Source organism: Grampus griseus (genome assembly GCF_964374135.1).
Source record: "Grampus griseus genome assembly, chromosome: 4".
Lineage (NCBI taxonomy): Eukaryota > Metazoa > Chordata > Mammalia > Artiodactyla > Delphinidae > Grampus > Grampus griseus.
Window position 1 is genome coordinate 40,514,365 of NC_138997.1, and position 26,945 is coordinate 40,541,309.

General features: G+C 35.4%; 1 protein-coding gene across 1 annotated transcript in view; it reads right to left on the minus strand.

Moving 5' to 3' along the window:
* Nucleotides 1–2,675: 2,675 nt before the first annotated feature.
* Nucleotides 2,676–26,945, minus strand: part of LOC309821670 (uncharacterized protein) — a gene marked incomplete at its 3' end in the record, with an annotated part of 31,241 nt that continues 6,971 nt past the window's right edge. The window contains exons 3-6 of the mRNA XM_082653156.1: nt 25,797–25,893; nt 24,110–24,211; nt 16,884–17,042; nt 2,676–2,813 (exon numbers count right to left, since the gene is read on the minus strand). Coding sequence (XP_082509282.1) covers nt 2,676–2,813; nt 16,884–17,042; nt 24,110–24,211; nt 25,797–25,893 — 496 coding nt within the window. The remainder of the gene's footprint in view (nt 2,814–16,883; nt 17,043–24,109; nt 24,212–25,796; nt 25,894–26,945) is intronic.

Below are 26,945 nucleotides of genomic sequence, written 5' to 3' on the forward strand. Positions count from 1 at the left end.
CTGAGCTCTGCTGCAGTCCATCTGAGTGAATGAATGAATGCACGACTGAACTCCCAAGGTCTAGTCCACTTTCTCCACCCACACAGCAAGCAGTGTCTTCATTTGTTCATCTTTTTTCCTCTTACTATGTTAGCCCAGTGGACTCTGGCAAGTGACCTAACTTGTGCTTCAGTTTTCTTATCTGTAAAATGGAAATAATAATAGTACCCATCTCAGGGTTGTTGTGAGAATTAAATAAAAATAAAGTACTTCAACAGCTACTGGCATATCAGTGCTCAGTAACAACATTAACTGGATTGCCTTTACCAATTGAGATAAATTTGATTTCTAATAAGGTCCAATTCCCATCCCACTTATAAGTGCAAATCTTCCTCAGTGACTGGAGCCAGTGTTGATCATTATCTTTCTTGTATTTTTTCCCTGCCACACAATGCATCACTTAGTAGATGTTATTTTAACGTGTTTATGATCTTTGTTGGTCTTACCTCCTCAACTGGAATGTAAGCTTCCCGTAGGATCGGAACCATTTCTTATACTTCTACATACAGCCGTTAATTTCTCAAATGTCTGTTATCTCTATCAATGTGGTAACTTAGAATAAATCCTAATGATTTAGGACTGTTTTGGTGCAGAGGAGCAACTCAACAATATTTGAATGCATAAATGAAAAATCTAAGATTGTCTTAATATCTGTTTCTTTCTACTCAGGTACATTCTGCTAGGTGTTGCACAAATAGGGAAACACTTTACTAAATGAGTACTTTGCTTACTTCTTCCTAGCAGCTTTCAACAGTTCATAAAAATAGAAGTCATCTGGAAAACTCTTAAACTCTGTTTAAGACTGCCTAGGAAAACAGGTATTACATGGGACGTGCTGCCTGGAACCAGGGTGATAGCTTGTGCTTTAAACGCGCTGCAAGTGGAGGGAGGTTGCAAAGGCATTTTTTTTATTTTTTAGGCTTCTGGGTCTTGGCATCCTAAAATGTAAAATTGGGGGTGGTGTGGTGGCTAGATTAGGTGTTAAATTTGATGTCTTCTAGCAATAAATATGCTAGTATTCACTGGCAATCAGGATACAAATACATTGTTTTGTACATAATTATAAATTACAGAAATTTTATAGGGCTACAAAAGTAATGGCAGCAAAATGCATGACAATATCCTCACAGTATTCCTTCAGATTCCTATCTCTTACCCCCCCCCCCCCCACCAAAACAACCTACTAACCTGGTCCAAAGCAAAATAGTACTGATGTGTGTTGTCTGGCCCACAATTAATTTAAGGGGTCAGATAATATACTCTGAGTTAAACGTGGGTTTCGTGGCTATATACCTCAGTCAGTACTTGAATCAGTAAAATCTCAGCTTTCTAGCTGTGTGATCTTGAACATGCCATTTAACTTTGCTCTTTTCTCATATGCAAAATAAAGATAATAATGTGAACTAACATTAACATAGCACTTATGTGCCAGCCAGTTTTATGTGCTTTACATTATACTAACAGTAGTTTTTACCTCTTCATGTCATTGTAAAATTTAATGAGACACCTCTCCCCCAAAGCACTTAGTACATATGTCAGACTATATTTCTTTTCCTGGGTATAAATTACAGAAACTCCAAAAGTTTCTAACATTTAAAATGCTTTAAAAAATATTTTGTGAATAGAAAGGTGATATTGTGCTGGAGGAATTGGGACCTACTTAAAATGCTGATATTTGATCATTATCAGAATTAAAATGAGTTCTCTAGTAGTCAGGAACCCCTGTTCTAATCTTTTTATTCTTCCCCATGGATCACTATGATTTTTATGATTTTTAAAACGTACTTTAGACCTCAACATCCCAGTTAGGAAATAGAATTCATAAAACCTTGTAACCAACTGCGAAGTGAAGTTGAATGTTTTGGGTTTTAGAAATCTTAGTGATTCAAGGTTATTGGATGAAGTGTATCAGTTAAAAAGAGAATAAAGCTGTTAGGGTGGTAAAATAGAAGACATGACCTGTGATTTATTAGAGAAATGATAGTTTCCTAATTTTTTAATCTTTACCCAAAGAAATGCCTAGTATAAAACACAATGGTTTGAATTTTCATTTCACATGAAAGAATATGTAGAAGAGGTGAATGTGTATCTGGACTGTACTCATGTAAGAATTCTTCTAAGGGAATTTTAAGGTCATTTCTGAGTAAGGAGTAAGATAATGGGGATTTAATCAATGCCATAAATGCAGTCATCTTTCCTATTAAGTAATAGTTAACACTTAAATAGCATTTTCTATGTGGTAGACAACAACTCTATGCGATATTATTATTATTAGCTCCATTTTAAAGATGAGGAGACAGGGTCAAAGGTTAACCAACTTGTCCAAAGTCATCTATATGGTATGTGGCAGAGTGGAGAGTTGAAGCTTGGCAGTCTGATTTCAGGGTATGTGCTTGTAATATTAACAAAGAGAAGAGTAGTGGAGCAGTGGTAAAAAAAAAAAAAAAACAAATGGGATTACAGAAATGGGAGAGGTACAAAGACGAGTCAAGGAACACTAAAGGGACAAGGAAATACTTCCAACCCCCTTTTCCTCCATTCCTCCTACCACTAGAGAAGGCTTTTGTAGTTGTTGGTTGTAGAACTCTAATTACATATAACAATTTATTGGTACCTGCTGGGGATGGGGAGAAGGGTCAAGTTGGTATTACATTTGTACTTAAAAGAATGATGATGATTGAAAGGAGAATGGCCATGGTGATGACTATAATCTTTTTGAAGTGTTTCCACCATATCCTCCCAAGAATCTTTCTTGTTTTTTGGGATTCTTTGGCCTGAAATGAAAATAAACACAAATTTAATGTTTTCTTTCCATTTCTGGATTAATGTGCACACTACAATACTTATTAGAACGATTTAGAAGAACAGATTTAATTTGGGTTTGACCAATCACAAAAAGTCTCAATAAGTCTGAGCAGCTGTTATAAAATGATGCACCAAGATTCTTTATTGTGTTCAGCTATACTTCTATTGGCTTTATTAATTTTGTGACCTTGAATAAGTTACTAACTCTCTGAACTGGTTTCCTCATCTTAATATCATGATTTTACTTAAATTCCACTATCCCCTACAACCCTATTTAAAATTGCTACCCCATCTCCATTCCAGAAGCCCTCTTCTTCTTCAATGCATTATTTTTCTCCAAAGTACTTATCTCTTATCTAACAATATGTACATTTTACTTACTTGTTGTTTGTTGAGAACGTAAGTTCTATGAAGGCAGGGATTTTTTGTCTGTTTCATTCACTGCTATATTCCCAACAGCGAACAACATAGAGCAGGTGTTCAATTATAATAGTATTTGTTGAAAAAATGAATGACTAAATCTATTAAATGAGGATAGTAGTATCTGCCACATAGTAGCCCAGATTGTGAGGATTAACTGAGGTAGTGAATATAGTATATCGAGACTGGATATAAGAATAAATTATGCCATTATTATAATTAATATTTTGATGAATAATGAGATAGACTTCGTTAAGTACGATATAAAAAGTTTCATATCTTAATTAACCTAAACAAAATAGCTCACTTTTATTAAATTTTATTAAGATTATTGAAAGAATCCAAGGAGCAGTGGAGAGAAATGAAACACGGTCACACGAAATTGTAAAATCCTTCCCCCCATCCCCTGAAGTAAGCTTTATTGTTTTCATTTGGTCTACTCCTTTTTATTTTTAAAATATATGTAACTGCTTTTCCTATAGCGTGATACAAATAAATTGCTTGATGCTTACATGGATTTCTGCTATCTGCCACCTGGATGAGTAAAATTCTAACATATTTCAGTTATCTTTCTTCGTGCAACAGATCTGCTTTTTTACTCTCAGTATATATGGTGATTTTCCAAGCACAAAATCAAGGTATGTACATGATTACAGTGCATGCTATAAATGGCATGAGTCCTGGTATGCCACTCAGATGGTCTCATGACTAGTGTATGACAAGTTATGGGAGCCCCAGGTTTATATATCCAAGATGCTGGTGGTTATTCTCAAGGATCTGGTGTATGGAAGCTACTGACTATATATACTTTCCAAGATGTTATAATTTATTGAATGCTTAAAATGCAGGTACTATAGGACATGCATTATATGTATTTTTGCATAATAGTATGCAATACTTATAATAACCCTAGGTGAATATTCCTGTTTTATAGTGTTGAAGAAAATGAGGCTCAGAATGGTTTAAGTTGCTTGCCTCAGAGTAAGTGGTGGAGCTGGAATTCAAATCTAGAATTGCATGACTATACTGCCTCGTGTAGAAACAGTGAATTAAGGTATAAATGGACTTTATATCTTTCTCTTAGACTATTTATTCTCTTTTATTAATGTAGCGTGTATATATAGTTTGAAAAGTCAGAATTCTATAAGGCTTATGAGTAAAAACTGCATTTTCCTGCCCTGCTCCTCTTCACCCTGATCCTATTTTTCAGAGGTAATCACTTTCAGCTCTTTTTCGTGTGTTTTGTTAATTGTTGTATCTCTATTTCCTGGAACAGTGGTTCTCTCCTGGGGATAATTTTGCCCTCCAGAGGACGTTTGGCGATATCAGGAGACATTTTTGACTGTCATGACTGTAGGGGTGCTACTGGGCATCTAATGGATAGAAGCCAGGAATGCTGTTGAATATCCTACAATGCATAGGATAGTCCAGAGTGTGCCACGGCTGAGAAACCCTGACCTAAAACAGTGTCTGACATGTAGTGGGTGCTCAGTAAATACTTGTTGAATGCACCTCATTTAGCTGTTTATTTTTTCCTGCTGTTTGTTTTCCTCTGTATTGCTAGAAACTATGTATATATATTTTTAATTTTTTCCTTGCGGCACGCAGGCCTCTCACTGTTGTGGCCTCTCCCGCCGCGGAGCACAGGCTCCGGACGCGCAGGCCCAGCGGCCATGGCCCACGGACCCAGCCGCTCCGCGGCATTTGGGATCTTCCCGATCCGGGGCACGAACCCGCGTCCCCTGCATCGGCAGGCGGACTCCCAACCACTGCGCCACCAGGGAAGCCCCATATATATTTTTTTTTTCTTGATTTTTCCTGTTTCCAACTATAGAAAAGGGGATATAACTCCTACCATACCTCCAAACCCCCCTTCCCCAAACACATACCTTTCCTATTTGTGTTTAATTAAAGCTTTGTAACTATTCCCTGAGACATGGAGCATATTTGACTACATTGACTTTAGTGTATAGCTTTTTGGTTTCTCTAGAGCTAATAATAGGTAGATAGTTAAAATGTTTTCATTTATTAGTTTTTAATCTACCAACCAGTAATTCATTCCCAAACTTTCCAGAGGAGCTGGAAAATATCCTTCCTTTGATGGCTCCTCTGTTGGATCCTTCTGCTTTATCTTGAAGTTCCTCACAGAGCCTTTTGATCTACTCCAGTGTGGTTTGGTTGGGGTCTAGGTTTGCTATACCTATAGCTTTAATCTTCAGATCTTTTTGCACCAGTATCCTGGGAATGCCCTTCTCTTGTGCTGGGCCTTTTGTTTTTTCAGTCTCATTTCGTTCCCTTTCTTGATTTATTTCCTTCTGTTGGTGAAAAATTTCTGCTGAAAACTTCTTAGGAAGGGTGAGTGGGAGATATGTTTCTGAGAATTTACATGCCTAGAAATGTCTTGATTCTACCCTTGGTAATTTGGGTATAGAAGTCTAATGTGGAAATCATTTTCCTTCAGAATTTTAAAAGCATTCCTTCATTTTTGTTTAGCACCCGTATATTGCTTTTGCAAAATCTGTTATTCTAATTGCCAAGTCTTTGTTTTTTCTCTCTCTAAAAACCTTCAGAATCTTCTCTTCCTTTTTAACGTTCTATACTTTCGAGATTACATGCCCTGCTATGATCCTCTTTTGTTGTTCATTGAATCTGTAAATTCATGTTATTTAGTTCTAGGATTTTTTCTTGTATTAATCTGATTTTCTCCCCTCTGATTCCTTCATTTTCTTTTTCTGAAAATCCTGTTATTCATATGTTGGATCTCTTACACTGATTCTCTGTCTTTTCTCTCTCTTTTTGCTCTGCTCTCTGAGAGAATATCTCAACTTTATATTACAATCATTCTATTTAATTAAATTTTACTGTTGTTTTAACTTCCAAAAGATCTTTATGTTCTATGAATAAGCTTTTACATAGCTTTCCATTCTTGTTTCAGGGTTGTACAATATTGTCTTCTATTATTTCTCCGAAGACATTAGAGAGTTTTTTTTTTTTTAAATAAATTTATTTATTTATTTTTGGCTGCATTGGGTCTCTAGTTGTGGTGGGTGGGAGCTACTCTTTGTTGCGGTGGCTTCTCTTGTTGCGGAGCACGGGCTCTAGGCACACGGGCTCAGTAGTTGTGGCTTGCAGGCTCTAGAGCTCAGGCTCAGTAGTTGTGGCGCATGGGTTTAGTTGCTCCGCGGCATGTGGGATCTTCCCGGACCAGCAGCTTTTACTGCTCTAATGAGGCTCGAACTTGTGTCCCCTGCATTGGCAGGCAGATTCTTAACCACTGCATCACCAGGGAAGCCCTGTTTGCTTTTTTTAAGTGAAGTATAATTTACAATATTGTGTTAGTTTCAGGTGTACAGCACAGTGATTCAGATATACATACATATGTATATGTGTGTGTATATATATATGTATATGTGTGTGTGTATATATATATATATATATATACACATACACACACACACACACACACACACATATATATTCCTTTTCATATTCTTTTCCCTTATAGGTTATTACAAAATATTGAGTATAGTTCCCTGTGCTATACAGTAGGTCCTTATTGGTTATCTATTTTATACATAGTAGTGTGTTCATGTTAACCCCAAACTTCTAATTTATCCTTCCCCCCGGAGAGACTTTTTTTTTAAATGAAGCTTTCTTTTGCTTCTGCATTATCTGTTTTGTCTGAGTTCCTTTTTTCTGTTTACTTTGATTTTTTTTTATTATAGAGATTTTTCTCAAATATCTCATGATCTAAAATGATGATTGGAAACTCCATATGAGTGAGTGAGGGCTATCATTTGGTGGGCTTCACTATAGGATAATCTGGTATGAACCTGACTATTTCATTGGGGGAATGCCTCAATATCTGTAGGTCAGTATCTGTAGGTCTTTTTTCCTTGGCCTCGTGAGTTTTCTTAGGGAGGACTTCTCTAATCTCCTGCCTGGGTGAAGCTGACTGGGAGAGAGGTTGGGGAATGGTCACCCTATTCAGGATGCAGATTTTTACTTAGTCCACCTAATTTTAATATGATGGTCACTCTGGCCTTAACTGCACCTGGTAAATGAGTTTAGAATCTCTTAGGTCTTTTGTCTTTAGATAATACAATTTATTATCCTTTGTCAGGGGTAAGGAGAGGAAACTGTGGCTGTAAAAAGTCGGGAAGGGGCTCTACAGGTAAAATGTTCCTTTTAAACACATTATACCCAATCTCTTCTTTCTAGACCCATACTGCTTTTAGAAGCACCGTGTGTCTCCTTTTAGAAGTACGATGTGTGTCCAATTTATGATCCTTTCCAAGGTTCTATGGCCTGGATCATTTGGCATCTTAATATCTTCTGCTATAAGCTTGTTTTTCGAACTTTTACTGCTCTAATGAGGCTATTAAGTACTCAGAACCCATTTTCCTAGGTTCCAAAATTTTGAAATTTCTTTTCTCTTGTTCTTTTTCTAAAATATCCTAGTGGTTTATACATTAAAATCTCTAATTGTTGTTTTTACCTATCATTTTATTGGCGTTTTGAGAGGATACCAAAATAAATGTATATGTTTAATCTGCAAGTTAAAATCCATGACCCATATTTATCTGTAGGCAGACTGACAGAAAGCTTATTGGCCTACTTTTTGTTAAAAAGCCAAATCTGCTGTTTAAGAATAGTTGGGTCTTTTACAAAAAGATCAAGAGAGAGAAAATTAATTTAGTTAGGCAAAAATAGAGGGTTTAGTGAGAATGATTATGTGATATCTGTGTGAAAATAATCTGAGAACAATTGTAAAATATTTCAGTTAAATTTCATCTTTATTTTTTTTTCCTTTATTTTATTTTATTTTTTTGGCTGCATTGCGCATGGCATGTGGGATCTTAGTTTCTGGACCAGGAATCAAACTGGCAGCCCCTGCAGTGGAAGTGGGGAGTCTTAACCACTGAATCACCAGGGAAGTCCCAAATTTAATCTTTTATTGAGCTGCTTCTACTCAACTGGCTTCAAAGAGGAAGTCATTTTTCCCCATGTAATCATGAAAATACAATATATACATAAAAGTGGGATTTGTTTGGAAGGAAAGGCAGTAAAGTGAAAAAAATCTCAATTTTTTTGCTATAACTTTCTGGGATTTAGATGTTGCCTCTTTTCTGATAAGAAAGAAACATGATATAATCTAATAAAGTAATAGATCCAGTGATATAGTGGATTATGTAACCCTATAACCCTGCCACTATTACTACTCAGAAATGCTAGATAAAATATAAGAAGCAAACTTTTAAATGCATAACTGATATTGGAAGAAAGTAAGAGTAAGGCCAAGTGCAGGAACCTAGGAAAGCAGTGAGAAGTTGCACTGATGGTGCAGCTCCTCTGGATTTGGGAAGGTGATGATGTTGGCCTCTGCCATGCAGGCAGGGCTTAGGATTTAGTGCTCACAGCGGGCTCACGTGAGGAAAGCAATGAAACTACTCAATTTCCATCCTTCCTGTTAACTAGGCTCAGAGCTTTGGAGTCTTCCTTGACTCTCTCTCACCTCATGGCCAATCTGTCAGCAAGTCTAATTCGCTCCACCTTCAAAATATATCCAGAATCCAACCACTTCTCATCACCTATATTGCAGTCAATATTCATTTAGTGTTACCTACACCTTTACCACTATCTATATAGTTCCTTTAGAATTTCCTTTAGTGATAAACTTCCAGATATGATAAAGACAGCCAGCTATCCACTGAAGACTTTGAGTTCCCCTTCCATAATGTAGAGTTGTTGCTGGCAAGAGACTGTCCAATCACAGATCACATTTCTCAGGCCCTTCACCCCACCCCTTGCTGTGTCCTCTCTCTACCCCATGTACCTATGCAAAGCTAAAAGACTAATTCCTACCAATAGATTGTGAGTAGAAATGATGGGTGTCACTTTTGGGCTGAACTGGCTCAAAGCAAATGTGCTTCTTCCACTCCCTGTTTAACCAGCTGCCACCTGAAATTGAAAGATTCTGAGGGGCCATAGGCAATGACAGAGTCACAAAATGGAAAAAACTTGGGTTTCTGGATTACCCTGTGGAAGTCTGCTCACTGAAAGCCTGCCTTATACTGTTATACAACCGAGAAATTAACCTCTGTTGAGTTAAAACACTGAAAACTTGAGGTATGTTGGTATAGCTAATGTTTCTCTAATAGTGAAATTGTAGTAGGATGAGATGTTGTTATTATCAATACAGAACTCTAAAACATGTAGCACTGGCTTAGCCATCAGGTGGTAGGCACAGAAGAAACTGATATTAGAGTCTGGAAAGATAAAGACCAATGCTCTTCAGGGTAAAATATTTGCTAAAACTATTGCCTGTGATAATTTGGAAAGCAGGCAAAATACTACTGAGTCTGTCCTTTTAGAAGAAAAGGTTGGAAAATAGAAAGGTAGTGTGAGTTCTTGTTACTGGCTACATTTAGCAAGGCAGCAACTGGCTGGTTTGCAAGAAGAAATGAAAAGGAATAGAGAGACTGCAGAAATGTGGAACATTGGATGAGCTGATGGTTTGGGGGCCCAAATAATAAGACATTAGATTAAAAAGGCCTTTTAATGACAGATGCCCATTAAGATTCTACCCTTCCTCAATTACAACCCCCCCCAAACCTATTAAAAATGGACAAATGACTTGAAATGCAAGTCAAAGTAAGATACCACTTCACACCGGTAGGATGGCTTTAATAAAAAAAAAAAAAAAGGAAAAATAACAAGTGTTGAAGAGGATGTGGAGAAATTGGAACCCTCTTACATTACTGGTGGGAAGGTAAAATGGTTCAACCACAGTGGAAAATAGTTTGGAAATTCCTCAAAAAGTTAAAATAGAATTACCATATAATCCAGCAATTCCATTCCTATGTACATACATAAAAGAATTGAAAACAACTATTCAAACAAAAACTTGTACACAAATGTTCATAGCAGCATTATTCACAGTAGCCAAAAGGCAGAAACAACACAGATGTCCATCATTTGATGAATGGATAAACAAGTTGTAAATCTATACAATGGAATATTATTCAGCCAAAAAGGAATTAAGTACTGATACATGCTACAACATGGATGACCCTCGAAAACATCATGCTAAGTGAAAGAAGCCAGACACAAAAGATAACAGATTGTATAATTTCATTTATATGAAATACTCAGAATTGGTAAATCCATAGAGACAGAAAGTAGGTTATTGGTTGTTAGGGGCTGGGGAGTAATTGCTTAATGGGCATGAAGTTTATTTTTGGGGTGATAAAATGTTTTGGAACTAGATGGAGGTGGTGGGTACACAACATCGTGAATGTACCAATTGCCACTGAATTGTATACTTTAAAATGTTAATTTTTTGTTATGTGAATTTTACCTCAATTACAAAAAGATTGTGCCCTGCATTAGAGATCAGATTAAGGGTATAAGCTTCCTATCCAACCAAGCCTAATGGCCTCAAGGTAGTTGCCTTTAACTTGAGAGGGAGGCATGAACAAGGAAGCAAAGAAAATACATATTGGAAAGGATAAAAAAAATCCAGTCATTTTTCATATATGATGGCATTTCTATGTAGAAAATGCAAATAAGTCCACAAACAAACAATATTACCATAACAGAGTTCAGCAAGACTTGGGATACAAAATCAGTATGCAAAAATTGACTGCGTTCCTATTAACCAAAAATTTTTTGAAAATGTAGTTTAAAAAATACCACATACAATAGCAACAAAAACAGTAAGATATCAAGAAATAAATCTCAGAAAAGTTGTACAAGACCCTTAGGGGAAAAATTATAAAACTCTACTGAAAGATTTTGAAAGAGACTTAGAAAAATGAAGAAACATAGCATGTTCAGAGAAGGGAAAACAGTATTTTAAAGGTGTCAGTTCTCCCCATATTAATGTAATTCCAACTAATATCCCAACAATTTGTGTGTGTGTGTGTGTGTAACTTGAGATGTAGAATCTAAAATTCCCCAAAAGAGAAAGAAGCAAGCCTTGCCAACATAATTTCCAAAAAAGAGAAAGTAGACGAACTTGCCCTGTAAGATATTAAGACTTCTCGTAAAACCACAGTAACTAAAATGGTGTAGTACCGGCCCAAGGAAATAGAAGTAGATCAGAAGAATATAATACATACGAATCAAAAGAACGAAAATTGTTTACATATGAAAACATTATATGTGGCAAGGCTGGCATTACAAACCAAATGGGAAAGTCTGAGCTATTTAATAAATGGTCATTTGGGCAACTGGTTATTTATACAGAAAATAATAGAATTTGATTCCTACCTCATATTTTATGCAAAAATAAAACTCCAGATGTTTTAAAGGTTCATGTTTAAGAAGCAGAAATAAAAACTTTTAGGAGACAATATAAGAGTATCTTTATAACCTGGCGAAAGGAAGGCATTCTTAAGACACAGAAAGCATAAAGGACAGGACTGATACATTTGCCTACATGAAAGTTAAAGACATCTGTCCTGATAAATGGATAAAGAAGAAGTGGTACATATATACAATGGAATACTACTCAGCCATAAGAAATGAAATAATGCCATCTGCAGCAACATGGATGCAGCTAGAGATTATCATACTAAGTAAGTCAGAAAGAGGAAGACAAATACCATATGATATCATTATATATGGAATCTAAAATATGACACAAATGAACCAGTCTATGAAACAGACTCACGGGCATAGAGAAAAGACCAGTGGTTGCCAAGGGGGAGGGGGTTGGGAAGGGATGGATTGGAGGATGGGGTTAGCAGATGTAAGCTCTTATATATAGAATGGATAAACAACAAGGTCCTACTGTACAGCACAGAGAACTATATTCAATATCCTATGATAAACCATAATGGAAAAGAATATAAAAAAAGAATGTATATATAGTTATATATGTATAACTGAATCACTTTGCTGTATAGCAGAAATTAACAGAACAGTGTAAATCAACTACACTTCAATAAAAAAAATAGTAAAGAGAAAAGACTTCTGTCCTAAAAAAGACACTATACACAAAGTTAAAATCAATCCACATACTGGGAGAACATATTTACACTTTCTACAACTAAGTATTAGGATGAAGAATTATATACTCATTCATTATTCTAATAGTTATAAAATTAGTATTTTATATATATATACTAAATTATTAAAAAAGATAAGCACCCCATTAGCAAAATGGGCAAAGGATATCAACAGGCCACTCACAGAAGAAACGCTAATGGTTAATAAACAAAAATTGCTCTCTGTCATCCCAAATTAGGGAAATGCAAATCAAGACAATAGTTACTTTCTTTCCCCTACCAGATTGTTAAAAGTTATAATCTAATAATCTCAGGTTTTGGAAAGACAGTGTGGAGCGACGGGGCCTCTCATACAGCGCCGATGGGAGTATAAACTGGCACGACACTTTGGAAAGCAATTTTGAAACATTTGGCTAATTCAAAGGTGCACATATTTTAAGATCCAGCAATTCCATTTCTATGTATATATTATAGAACAGTGGGTCAAAAATGGGATCTAGCATCCCAGGGGGTTGTAAAAGATGACCCACTGGAGAGCAGGAAAATAATATTAGAACCATATCTATTTGTTCATTTTAATCTAAAAAACAAGAAGGAAATGAAAATATTTAAAATTTAACATATGGATAGGCACTGACATTTTCCCTAGGTATGATGTAAAATGGTAAATCATGAAAGTTAAGATGTTTTGAGGGTAGAGGGGAAATTCCACAGTGATGCAGAGTTGGCCACTGCGGACCCCTTTGTCCACTCTCTTGTAGTGTATTGCAATACCTACAATTTATATGGGTAAGTGAATTATGGGTAATACATGGGTAATATTATTTAGTTTTAACTAAGCTAAAGTAGACATGTGGGTTAATTATACTAACAAGGCAAAGATAAACAACAAGAAAATGACAAAGAGGATATATCTCTGCTTCTAGTTTGAACACTACCTGCCATATTTAGAGACTTAAAAAATAGTCACTTGTAATCAAATCTGACTTTTAATCACACTATCATTAAAATACATTATTAAAATTTTTCTTAGACAGTTTTAATTTTCTTAAGAAAAATTATTTAATATTTTATTTCATCTTTGTCTCATTCTTTTAATTTCTATTAGTATGTTTTAATATATAACATTACTATCGAAGAATATATATAATTTATATATATTTAAATGCATTCTCAAGAATATTTTATGAATAAGTATGCATGATCAAAAAACTCTATAGACCATTGTCTTAGAAACATTTTGTAAATGTGTACTAAAAGACATGTACAAGGGTGTTCAGTGCAGTGTTGTTCATAATAAAGAAGTTGGAATCTACGTTAATATTTATTAAAAGGGGAAAGGATAAGTATTTCTGTATTTCTTAAAATAGTAATGATATGCTGTCAGTAGCTAAATTGATAAATTAGAGCTAAGTGTATCAAAATGAATACATTTCAAAAACATGATGTTGAACTAAAAACTCAGGTTGCAGAAGGATAGGTTCATTATAATGTCATAAATACAAAGTTTAAAAATGCAAACCAATACTACAGATACATATATAGCTACACATATATAGCAGAGGAATCAAAACATGCATACAAATGATTCAAATCAAATTCACGATAGCGGTTCTTCTGGTGAGGGAGTGGAATGGGCTTGGGAAAGGTACACAGGGGACTTAAATTTTATGTATAATTTTATTTCTTTAAGAAACAAAGGCCCAAACCAAATGTGGCAAAATATTAAGTCCAGATAAAGCTGGCTGATGATTACAAGGGTATTAGATATATTATTCTCAAAACTTTTTCATAGGGACTTCCCTGGTGGTCCAGTGGTTAAGAATCCGTCTTGCAATGTACAGGACGCTGGTTCAATCCCTGGTCTGGGAACTAAGATCCCACATGCCCCAGGGCAACTAAGCCCGCGCCACAGTTACTGAGCCTGCTTGCTCTGGAGCCCGTGCGCCCGTGCACCGCAGCAAAGAGCCTGCACGCCACAACAAAAGATCCTGTGTGCGCAACTAAGACCCAAGGCAGCTAATAAATAAATGAATATTAAAAAAAAACCTTTTTCACATACTTGAAATAAATGTTGAATGAGGTAAGGAATTTTCTGACTAATTTCAAAATGCGTTGTAAAAATGTAGATACTATCAGTTATCCACTGTTTGGCTGTTATGCTTTATCCGTCTATTATGACACTTAACACATACTTTATATTGCAGTTAGGTTTATACAAATATGTCTCCTGCAGTAGATTAAACTGTGGCAAGTATCTTATTCCATTCTTTTATCCCTGAAGATGACAAGCATAATATTCTGTATATAACAGGCCCCCAAAGAATGTTTATTAATGAACAATGAATGAATCTAAATGGCTTGGACAGTTTTATCTGAACTCTTGTGTTATAACTCTCATAAAGACAACAACTGCAATGCTAGACAATGATTTACTTTATTAATTCTTCTTTGTAGATTATACAAACTGATGTGACATCTTTTTCCTGCTATAAAAACAATGTAGAGGATTGCTTTGTTTAAGTAAGTAGTGTTTGATTTAACTAACATTGAGTGCTTGTTTGCTGGGGTTGTGGCTATCATATTCATCCTTATTATTCTTAGTGCCTATTATAGAGCCTGGTAGACAGTAGATCTTCAAAAGATATTTGTTTAATTGATCAATAAATACAAGGTGCAGGGATGGCATAGATGAGACAGGCATAAACTCAGTCTGGGCAATGGATGAGGAGATGATTCTTGAGTTGGGTTTTGATGGATGAGTAGAAGTTTTCCAGGGGAAGGAAAAAGAGGGAACAGTATGCATAAAGGTGTGAAATAATGCAACAGGTATTTTGGAGAACTACAAATAGTCTGATATTTTTTGAGATTTATAAACTACAAGACATGACCTCTGGGTGATATGACTGGCAGTATAATCAGAAGAAAGCTCATTAAGTTAGGGAGGTTGGACTCTACCCTGCTTGGACAAAGGGGCACCACTAGAGGGTTTCAAAAAGGCTATAGATAACGCTCATACTTGCATTTTAAAAGACTACTCTAGTGTCGGTATGGAGGATGACTGGAGCAGAGTAGAATCAAAAATAGGGAGAACAATTAAATCTGGGAATTACCATAGTCAGACGAGATAATTGATCTTGGAGTGAGACAGTGAGTGGCATTGGGATGGGCAGAAGGTGTGTTTAAAAGAGATTTAGCTATCTGTGGAATACTATTTAGCAATGATAAGGAATAACATATTAACACACAACAACATGAATATAAAAAACATATTAAGTAAAAGAAGTCAAACACAAAAGACTGTATTGTATGATTCTATTCATATGACGTTGTAGAAAAGACAACACTATAGTGACAGAAAGCAGATTAGTGGTTGGTTGGGGTCAGGGTTGGGGAAGAGTAAACTACAAAGGAGGGCAGATTTTAGGATGGAAGAGCTAGTCCGCAACTTGATTGTGGTCACACAATTGTACACAATTACCACAATTTGTCAAACTCCACACTTAAACTGGATGAATATATGTGAATAATACCTTGGTAAATTGTTTTGAAAGGTGAAAAAAATGAGGCTTAGAACAAAAAAGATTTAGAAGGTTGAATCAATAGAACTTGATGAGTAAAAAGTAGTGTGTATACTTTGCTTTATATGGTGGCTGTGTTTGTAGAAAAGATCTGTAAAAATAAAATATAAAATGCTCAAAGCGGGGTAATTCCCTGGCAGTCCAGTGGTTAGGACTCCGAGCTTCCACTGCAGGAGGCACAGGTTTGATCCCTGGTTGGGGAACTAAGATCCCACAAGTCGCGAGATGTGGCCAAAAAAAATGCTCAAAAGGAACTAGTGAACACTTGGTGATTGTTTTAAAACTATTTTCTAATAGAGAATTTCAGACACATACAAAAGTTGACAGGATGGTATAATGAACCCCTGTATACTCAGCAACCAGATTTAACCATTGTCAAGTTATAGCCAATTTTGTTTAATTTATACACCATTCTACTCCCCCACTCAAACTATTTTGAAGCAAATCTCAGATGTTACAAAATTTCATCCGTCAACATTTTAGTATGTATCGCTAATAAGTAATGACTCTTTTAAAAACATAACCACAATGCCATTATCACACCTAAAAATTAGTTATATTCCTTAACCTCATCTAATATCCAGCTAGAGTTCAAATATCTATTTGTCTCATGAAGTTGTAAATTTTCACTTTTATAGTTTGTTTGAATCAAAATCCAAATAAGGATCACACATTGCAATTGATATACCTTATAAGTCCCTTTATTGGTAAGTTTCCCTCTCCTTTTTTTCCCTTGCAATTTATTTGTTGACTAACCTGTGTGTTTCTTAATGTAAGAAACCATTCTGTTACACAAATAACCACTTTCTACTTTAATGGGCTTTAAAATTTGGATTGTTTTATAATTATTCTTTTAATATTTTAGTTGCACTTCAATAATTTTTGATAAAGCCATCATTTGGTGACATAGGATTATCTCACCAAGTGTCCCAGTATGTTTTTGCTTTTGGCAGTTTGTCTCAAGGGCAATGATCCTATGACTTAGAGCACTGTTTGGGTATTAAGACAGCCATGTAACACTCACAGTTGTTTGCAGATCATCTGTTCTGTCAGTGAAGATATTCAATCTTTCTTCTCTTTCCAAAATTTTATCGATATTTTGGGTCATAACATATTTTACATCAGTTACTTGACTCTTCAGTGCGGATATCGAGCTGTCCTCTTGATTTTTATTGTATTTCATCTATACAGAAGTGAAATATAATATACATTTTATTTTCTATAAATGAAATCTATTGTAATATGTTGTACAAATTAGAACAAAGGTGTCAAAGGCTCATCTCACTTGTATTTCAGCATAAGGAATCAACTAAGCCTCAAACTGTCCTACCTGAATCATGCAGAAAAAATGGGGGGTGGCAGGAGAGGGTATATATCAATGTATTCAATCAGCAGTGGATTTTTAAAGAATTTAAATTGTGTATTTATTTGAATAGACTTTTTAAAAGAGCAGTTTTAGGTTCATGGTAAAATTGAGTGGAAATTACAGAGTTCCTGCATGCTCCTTACCCCCCATACACGCACGGCCGCCCTCACTATCACCATCCTGTGCTTGAGTGGTCCATTTGTCACAATGGATGACCCTATGTTGATGCATCATTATCATACAAAGTCCATAGTTTCCATTAGGGTTCACTGTTAATATTGTACATTCAGTGGATTTTGCCAAACGTCTAATGACATGTTTTTGTCATTACAGTATCATACAGAACAGTTTCACTGCCCTTAAAATCCTCTGTGCTCCACCTATTCATACTTCTTTTTCCCTGAGCCCTCGCAAAAACTGGTCTTTTTACTGTCTCCGTAGTTTTGTCTTTTCCAGAATACCATATAGTTAGAGTCATACAGTATGCAGTGTTTTCAGATTGGCTTCTTTCACTTAGCAATATGCATTTAAGTTTCCTCCATGTCTGTTCATGGTTTAATAGCTCATTTCTTTTTAGTGCTGAATAATAGTCCATTGTTTGGATGTACTGTAGTTTATCCATCCACCTATGGAAAGACATCTTGATTGCTGCCATGTCTTTGCAAGTATGGATAAAGCTGCTATAATATCCACATACAGGTTTTTGTGTGGATATAATTTTCAACTCCTTTGGGTAAATACCGAGGAGCACTATTGCTGGATCATATGGTAAGAGTATGTTAGTTTTGTAAGTAACTGCCAAATTGTCTTCCAAAGTGACTATACCATTTTGCATTCCCATCAGCAGTGAATCAGAGTTGCTATTGCTCCACATCCTTGTCAGCATTTGGTGTTGTCAGTGTTTTGAATTTTGGCCATTCTAATAGGTGTGTTAGGGGTATTTCATTGTTGCTATAATTTGCAATTCCCTAATGACATACGATGTTGAGCCTTTTCATATGCTTATTTGCCATCTGTATATCTTCTTTGGTGAGGTATCTATTCAAATATTTGGCCCATTTAAAAAATTGGGTTGTCTGTTTTCTTATCGTTGAGTTTTAAGAGTACTTTGTATATTTTGGGTTATAGTCCTTATCAGATTTGCCTTTTGCAAGTATCTTCTCCCAGTCTGCGGCTTGTCTTCTCATTCTCATGACAGCTTCTTGATCCCGTTTGACAATCTCTTTTAATTGGTGTATTTAGACCATTAACTTTTTAATTTTATTATAATTTATTTATTTATTTATTTTTGGCTGAGTTGGGTCTTCGTTGCTGCGTGCGGGCTTCCTCTAGTTGCGGTGAGCAGGGGCTACTCTTCGTTGTGGTGCGCGGGCTTCTCATTGTGGTGGCTTCTCTTTATTGCGGAGCACAGGCTCTAGGTGCGCGGACTTCAGTAGCTGCAGCGCGTGGGCTCAGTAGTTGTGGCTCGTGGGCTCTAGAGCACAGGCTCAGTAGTTGTGGCACATGGCCTTAGTTGCTCCACGGCATGTGGGATCCTCCTGGACCAGGGCTTGAACCCATGCCCCCTGCATTGGCAGGCAGATTCTTAGCCAGTGCACCACCAGGGAAGTCCTAGGCCATTAACTTTTAAAGTGATTATTGATATAGCTGGATTAATATCTACCATATTTGTTACCATTTTCTATTCATTGCTCTTGTTCTTTGTTGCTATTTTTGTCTTCAACTCTATCCATATTAAAAATGACCTCTACATCTGGAGAAAACTGTAATTTGAAAAGATACATGCACCCCAATGTTTACTGCAGCACTATTTACAACAGCCAAGACACAGGAGCAACCTAAATGTCCATCGACAGAGGAATGGATAAAGAAGGTGTGGTATATATATATATATATATATATAATGGAATATTACTCAGCCATAAAAAAGAATGAAATAATGCCATTTACAGCAATATGGATAGATCTAGAGATTATCATACTAAGTGAAGTAAGCCAGACAAAGACAAATATCATATGATATTGCTTATATGTGCAATCTAAAAAAAAAAAAAGACACAAATTAACTCATTTGCAAAACAGAAAGAGACTCACAGACATAGAAAACAAACTTATGGTTACCAAGGGGGACAGTGTGGGGAGGGATAAATTAAGAGTTTGGGATTAACATGTATACACTACTACTTGTAAAATAGATAATCAACAAAGACCTACTGTATAGCACAGGGAACTACAGTCAACTATATTTAATGATACTCAGAGTACTCAATACTTTGTAATAACCTGTAAGGGAAAAGAATCTGAAAGAGAATATATATATATATATAACTGAATCACTGTGCTGTACACCTGAAACTAACATGGCATTGTAAATCAACTATACTTCAATAAAAAATGATCTCTAAGATATAGTGTTATATTTAAAAAGTAAGCTGCAGCTGCAGAAGAGTATTAAATAATAACTTATCAAGCACTTAGTATGTGGCAGGCACTGTTTTAAGCACTTCACACGTATAGTTCATTTAATTCCCAAACCATTATATAAAGTACTACTCTTTTCATCTTTTATTTTCTAAATAAGAAAACTCAGACTGAGAAAGTTAATATATTGCCCAATGTTACACAGCTAGAGGCAAAACAAGGATTCAGACTAAGAAGCTCTAGAGATTAAGCCTTTACCTATTGTACTAATGATCACAGTTTTGTGAATATATATAAATATAAATAAATAAATAAATAAATAAATAAATAAATATAAATAAATAAATATATATATAAATTCTGGAAGCTTACACACCAAACTGTTAAGAGTGTTCACCTCAGGGGGGTTTGATTGAGATTGTAGGAGATATTTATATTTCACTTTTTATACTTTTGTATTATCTCACTTTATTAATGAGCATTATTTTTAAATCTAAAAATGATATTAAAATCCCCTGCTCTTTGGCAAGTGATCAAATCCACCTTAAACAGAACTCTGATCTTGGTCACTGGACCATGCAACTTACAATTAACGTTCTGTGAGGAGCTCACTAGTTGGAATGTAGAAAAGAGGGAATTCCTAGTTGAAATGTGTCTCCCCAAAAAGATTCTTTTAAGTCCTAATTCTGGATACTTGTGAATGTGACCTTATTTGGAAATAAGATTTTGGTGGCTTGTGTTAAGAAATGTTTAGTGGATGCTTCTATGGCTCATGGGTTAAAATTTTTTATTAAGACATAATCAAGTTAAGATATAGCACAGGGAACTCTACTCAGTGCTCCGTGGTGACCTAAATGGGAAGGAAATCCAAATAAAAGTGGATATATGTATATGTATAACTGATTCACTTTGCTGTACAGCAGAAACTAACACACACTGTAAAGCAACTACACTCCAATAAAAATTAATTAAAAAAAGACATAATCAAGTTAAGATAAATGGTGAATCTTTGATTTTTCTTTTTATTCCTTTTCTCTTTTTCTCTCCTTTTAAAAAATGCTTAATCTTTTAAGATTAAGAGACTCATCTAAGTTTTGTTAAGATAATGTATTCATAGTCCATTCAATGGCATTTGGTACATTTATATATATAAATATATTTAAAACTCTCTCAAAACTACTTTTTTTTTTGCTGTGTGCATTTTTCTAATCATAGTATAGAAAAGTCAACACCTTTTATAAAATTTTCTACAGATATGAAGCTCACCAGGTTAGTTTATACATGTTAAACAAATTTCTTTGATGTCAGATGTGTTAACTGCTTAAAATGTGCATATTTTCGCAGGGTTTTCAGGAGCTATGTTAATTATATATTTTAGCTGTGTTGAATATTGCAGAATTCTCCATAAGAGAATATACAAATTTAATATATCTATCCTTAGTTGCTTCTTCAGGCATTGTGGTGGACTCACCCTGTGGGGACCCCCACTGAGTCACATCTTTATAAAATTCCCTCCCCTTCAGTGTGATCTGTCCCTAACGAATGGAAGCAAAGGTGATGAGGTCACTCCTGTGATTACATCATATTATATAATATTTAGCAGACTGGAGTGAGAGATTCCTCTGCTGGCCTTGAAGAAGCAAGCAGCTGTGCTGAGGACGCCCTTGTGGCAAAGAACTGCTATCAGTCTTTAGGACCGAGGGTGTCCTCCAGCCAACAGCCAGCAAAAAGCTGCATCCCTCGCACAGCTCTTAGGAAATAAATTCTGCAACAATCTGAATGAGGCTGGAAGCAGATTCTTCCCCAGAGCTTCCAGATGAGAACATAGTCTGGCTGACACACTCACTGAAGCCTTGTGAGACCCTGAGCAGAAAACCCAGTTAAACCATGCCTTGCTTCCTGACTCATAAAAACTGTGAGATAATAAAATGTGTGTTGTTTTAGGCTGCTGATTTGTGGTAATTTGTTACCATACAAATTATTTATTTATTTATTTTTGGCTGTGTTGGGTCTTCGTTTCTGTGCGAGGGCTTTCTCTAGTTGCAGCAAGCGTGGGCCACTCTTCATCGCGGTGTGCGGGCCTCTCACTATCGCGGCCTCTCTTGTTGTGGAGCACAGGCTCCAGACGCGCAGGCTCAGTAGTTGTGGCTCACGGGCCTAGTTGCTCCGTGGCATGTGGGCTCTTCCCAGACCAGGGCTCGAACCCGTGTCCCCTGCATTGGCAGGCAGATTCTCAACCACTGCGCCACCAGGGAAGCCCACCATACAAATTTGTTACCATAAATAGAAAACTAATGCAGGTATACTTAAAATATTTTATTATGGAAAAGTTCAAACATATACAGAAGCAGAGTGAATTGTTTAGTGTACCCATCACCTACTTTCAGCAGTTATCAACACATGGCCAATCTTATTTCATCTGTACTACTACTGATTACTCCTTCCCCAAATGTATTATTTTAAAGCAAATCCTAGACAGTCTATTATTTTAATCTGTAAATGCTTCAATCTGTATCTCTAAAAGATATGGCCTTGTTTTTCTTAAAAAACAAAACCACAACATCATGATCACATCCAAAAATATTCCTTAGTATCATCAAATATTTGGTTTGTCCCTTATACACTGACGATGGGAATGTAAATTGGTACAACCACTGTGGAAAACAGTACGGAGCTTCCTCAAAAAAATAAAAATAGAACTACCATATGACCCAGCAATTCTACTCCCTGGTATATATCCGAAAAAAACCCAAAACACTAATTTGAAAAGATACATGCACCCCAATGTTCATAGCAGCATTATTTACAATAGCCAAGATACGGAAGCCACCTAAGTGTCCATCAACAGATGAATGGATTAAGAAGATGTGGTAAAAACGAAAAAACAAAACAAAAAGAAGATGTGGTATACATATATACAATGGAATACTACTAAGCTGTAAAAAACAATGAAATATTGCCATTTGCAGCAGCATGGATGGACTTGGAGGGCATTATGCTAAGTGAAATAAGTCAGACAGAGAAAGACAAATCCTGTATGATATCACTTACATGTGGAATTTAATAAATACAACAAACTAAGGCATATAACAAAAAAGAAGCAGACTGACAGATATAGAGAACAAACTAGTGGTTACCAGTGGGGTCAGGAAAGGGGAGGGGGGTGAGGTAGGTGTAGGGGATTAAGAGGTACAAACTATTAGGAAAAAAATAAGCTACAAGGGGGCTTCCCTGGTGGCGCAGTGGTTGAGAGTCCGCCTGCCGATGCAGGGGACGCAGGTTCGTGCCCCGGTCCGGGAAGATCCCACATGCCGCGGAGCGGCTACGCCCGTGAGCCATGGCCGCTGAGCCTGCGTGTCCGGAGCCTGTGCTCCGCAACGGGAGAGGCCACAGCAGTGAGAGGCCCGCGTACAGCAAAAAAAAAAAAAAAAAAAAAAGCTACAAGGATATATTGTAAAACATACAGAATATAGCCAATATTTTATAATAACTATAAGTGGAGTATAACCTTTAAAAATTGTGAATCACTATATTGTACACCTGTAACTTATATTGTACAGCAACTGTACTTCAATAAAAGAAAAAAAACTTTATTATGGTAAAACATACATATCATAAAATGTACCATTTTAACCATTTTTAGCTGTACAGTTCAGTGGCATTAAGTATGTTCACATTAAGTATATCACCACCATCTATCTCCAGAACCTTTTTATTTTCCCAAACTGAAACTCTGTACCCATTAAACAATAACTTCTCCTCCTCCCTTCCTCCCAGGCTCTGGCAACCACCTTGCTACTTTCTGTCTCTATAAATAATCTGACCACTCTATGTACCTCATATAAGTGGAATCACACAGTATTTGTCCTCTTGTGACTGTCTTATTTCACTTAAAAGGGACTACTCTTTTAAAAAAAATTTATTGAAGTATAGTTGATTTACAATGTTAATTTCTGCTGAGGGACTACTTTAAAAATATTTAATTTAATATTTGTGTAAAATATTTACACAATGATTATGATTATTATAATTTTTAAAATTGTGTAAAATATTTACATGGTTCCAAGTTGAATTTGCAAGACAAGTTTCATTCAGAGAGGTCTAGTTTCTATTCCTGTCCCCATCCATACACAGGCAACCACTGAAATGTTTTTGGTTTATCCTTCCTTTGTCCCCCCATCCCCCCCTTTTTTTGCTATAAGCAAACATATTTGTATTTATTCCCTCTTTCTTAAATGGTTGCATACAAGGATGGTAAGTAAATAACAGTATACCATATATATTTTCTCTGTCTTGCTTTATTCAATATTTATCAATATTTCATGGATATCATTCCTTATCATTATATAGAGATAGAAGTTCTTAGTTCTCATTCACCTTAACAGCTCTTAACTCATAATTCCTAACTGATTTGTCAGATGTAATACTGACAATGTTTAGGACCACACTTGGAGGTTACATACCATATACTTTCCTAATACTTGTTGAAAATCTGTAGCAACTGCATTTGACGGAGAAAAATGTTCTTGTGACATCAAAGGATTTCTCAGAAAAGTCTCACTAACCTGGGGAAATTAATGGAAATATTTAAATTATATAGATAATTTCAACTGGAGAATTACATAGTAAGTGTTTATTTGAAGCAAAGTCTGGCAGAAACTTTCAATAAAAGAAACCAGAACAGTTCTAGAATTTTGGTGGCAGGGTATCTTTTCTATTTTAAAGATGCAGTATTAATGAAAAGTGTGCTCATATCTCATATCTCGTATCGTGAGATTGCAGGTGCTACCTTGATTCTTTGGTATTGGTATTTCTGAAGACTTGAGGGGACTTGCAGATGTTCACCTCTGGCAGACAAGGAAGGATAGGAGTCACTGATATTCTCTAAGTAAGTGCTTTTCATTTTCCCCTCCTGCTCTTACCCTCAAAATCCATTCAATGATAACAAAACAATCCCAACTAAATGTCATGAGACTATCTTCCAAACCCTATAGGGTTGTTATATGATATTTCAAATCTTTAAGAAGGAATTCTGACAATTGTTTGTACTTAATGTTGTATCACCCGAAAAGCAGTGGTAAAAATCATGCAGTCTGGTTTTGGAAAGTTGGAAAAGTTGGATGTTTTTCCATAATGGCAGAGAGGGAAAAAAAAATTAGAGTATAGTCAGTTAAATGGCTAACAGTGTTTATCATGTAGATGCTAACAATTGTCTAGGCATAAATGTAGAGTGAATTACAATATTAGGCCTTATAATCCTTGATTCTATATATGGTTACAGTTTGAGTTGTGTTAAAACAAGTTGGTACACTAAACAAATGAAATATATGCATAATGTGACTGGAGAATAACTATTAATAACTATAGTACAGCTGACCGATTTTTCCATTAATATTTTTTGTTAAAATATTTTTCCTAAATTATATATTTGTGAATAAAATTGAAGATTAGTATTATTAACTTTTTAAAATAAGAAAAAAACATACTATTTGGATCATAAAATTACCAGAATAATGGTTTAGCCCTAGTCTGTCTCTGAGACTGCCTTTCACAGTCTTATTCTAGTTGGAAGTTAGACACTGGGTGATAGTCAGCAGTAGATGATATCTATTGAGAAGGTTAACTAGGCTTTAAGAAATTTATAAAATCTCATGTATCTGTATAAGTACATACACATAAGTACTCTATCATATTTCATATTTGTTGGCAACTTTTAGGTAAAACGTTCTCTAAAAGTAGTATATCTTGATTAAAAAAATTTTTTTTCATTTAACTCATAATTGATTCATATTTTCTGCCAGAAGTGTCTTATCTATAATTATTTGAAAATTAAATACATATGCTATTGAGAAGGTATATTAAATATTAGTAAAGCTTAATTTTTCTTATTTTTAAAGAACAAAATAAATATGAGAGATTCCAAAGATGATCTGGGTTAATCATCTTTGTAGATCTTGCTTAAGAGTTAGGGGAATTGTAGAAGCAGAAGACAGATGAGGGATGAAGGTAAGAAATCTCTGAAGGTCACTAATGGCTCTGCTATATAGACAGATCTGCTTTTGGTTAGGGACATTATTACCAATAAACTATAAAACAGACCTCATAATTTCAATAACTGAAAAAGTCAAAGCAGTAAAAGAAATTACTTACATTTTTAAGAAATGCAGATGGTGTTACAGTATCTAAGGCATTGTCTGAGGCACATAGGTAAGTGATTCCGTCAATAAAGAGAGTATGGTAGACAAAGCTTTGAAAAGAATACATTCAGTTACATGATAATATTAAATTAAGTACTGATACAGAGAATTTAATTTCGTTTTCAAGCTCTCATTAATAGTATAAAAACTATGTAGATAACTTTTTATAATCAGAATAATTAGAAATCTTTCATACCTTTGAAAAATTAAACTATGTTAAATAAAAACTCTCTAAAATGTGAATATGCATTTAAAATTGCATCAATAAAAATAAATTACAATAGAGAAAATTCTAATAATCTAATCATATATATTTCACATGCCTTTGATGGAAGTCATTCTCATTCCAAGACTGAATCTAGATTCTGATCAAAGAGAAAATGCTATGTTCACTGATTTTTACTATCCTTATATTTTTAGGTAGACATATTTAATTTTGGCACTTCTTGGCTTTCTATTATGATAGATTAGAATTTGAAAGTTGTAAATTCCCAAGACCAAATATTCTAGAGCACAGGATGAGTCCGGGAGGGGGAATTAAACTCCCCTATAGTAATCCAGTGTAGCTTTTCCTGACCACTCCAACTTCTAGACCTTTTGTGCCTTCTCAGACTCACTTATTAGGAGGCTAGAAGACTCTTGGAAAGTCCTTCCATCTTTACTACCCAACAATCCAGAAAATTTAGGAATATGGCAACCAAAATAGTTGCTTGGTGCCTAGGCTTTAATCTAGTCATTTTTGAGCACTCTATATCCAAATGGTTAACAGGCAACAGGCCTGTTCAAATGCTAAACTGGATAGATATGAGAATGAGGCATCTCAAAAATAGGTAGAAAAGATAATCCCAGGGGCAGAAAACTTAAGATATGTGCCCCTTCAATATAAATCCTTGATATCATATCATGAATACAATATGCTACAAATATTTTTAATGATGATATTAATTGACATGCATAATATCCACTAGGAAAATATTTTTATTTTTAAATAGGGAGGAGTCTTCACAGGAAAAGAGTTGCTAATTCTGTCATCTCTCCAAAAGTTATATATGTGTTCTAAATTGATACTGGATGTGATTTTAAATTTATGCTTAGTGTGTTA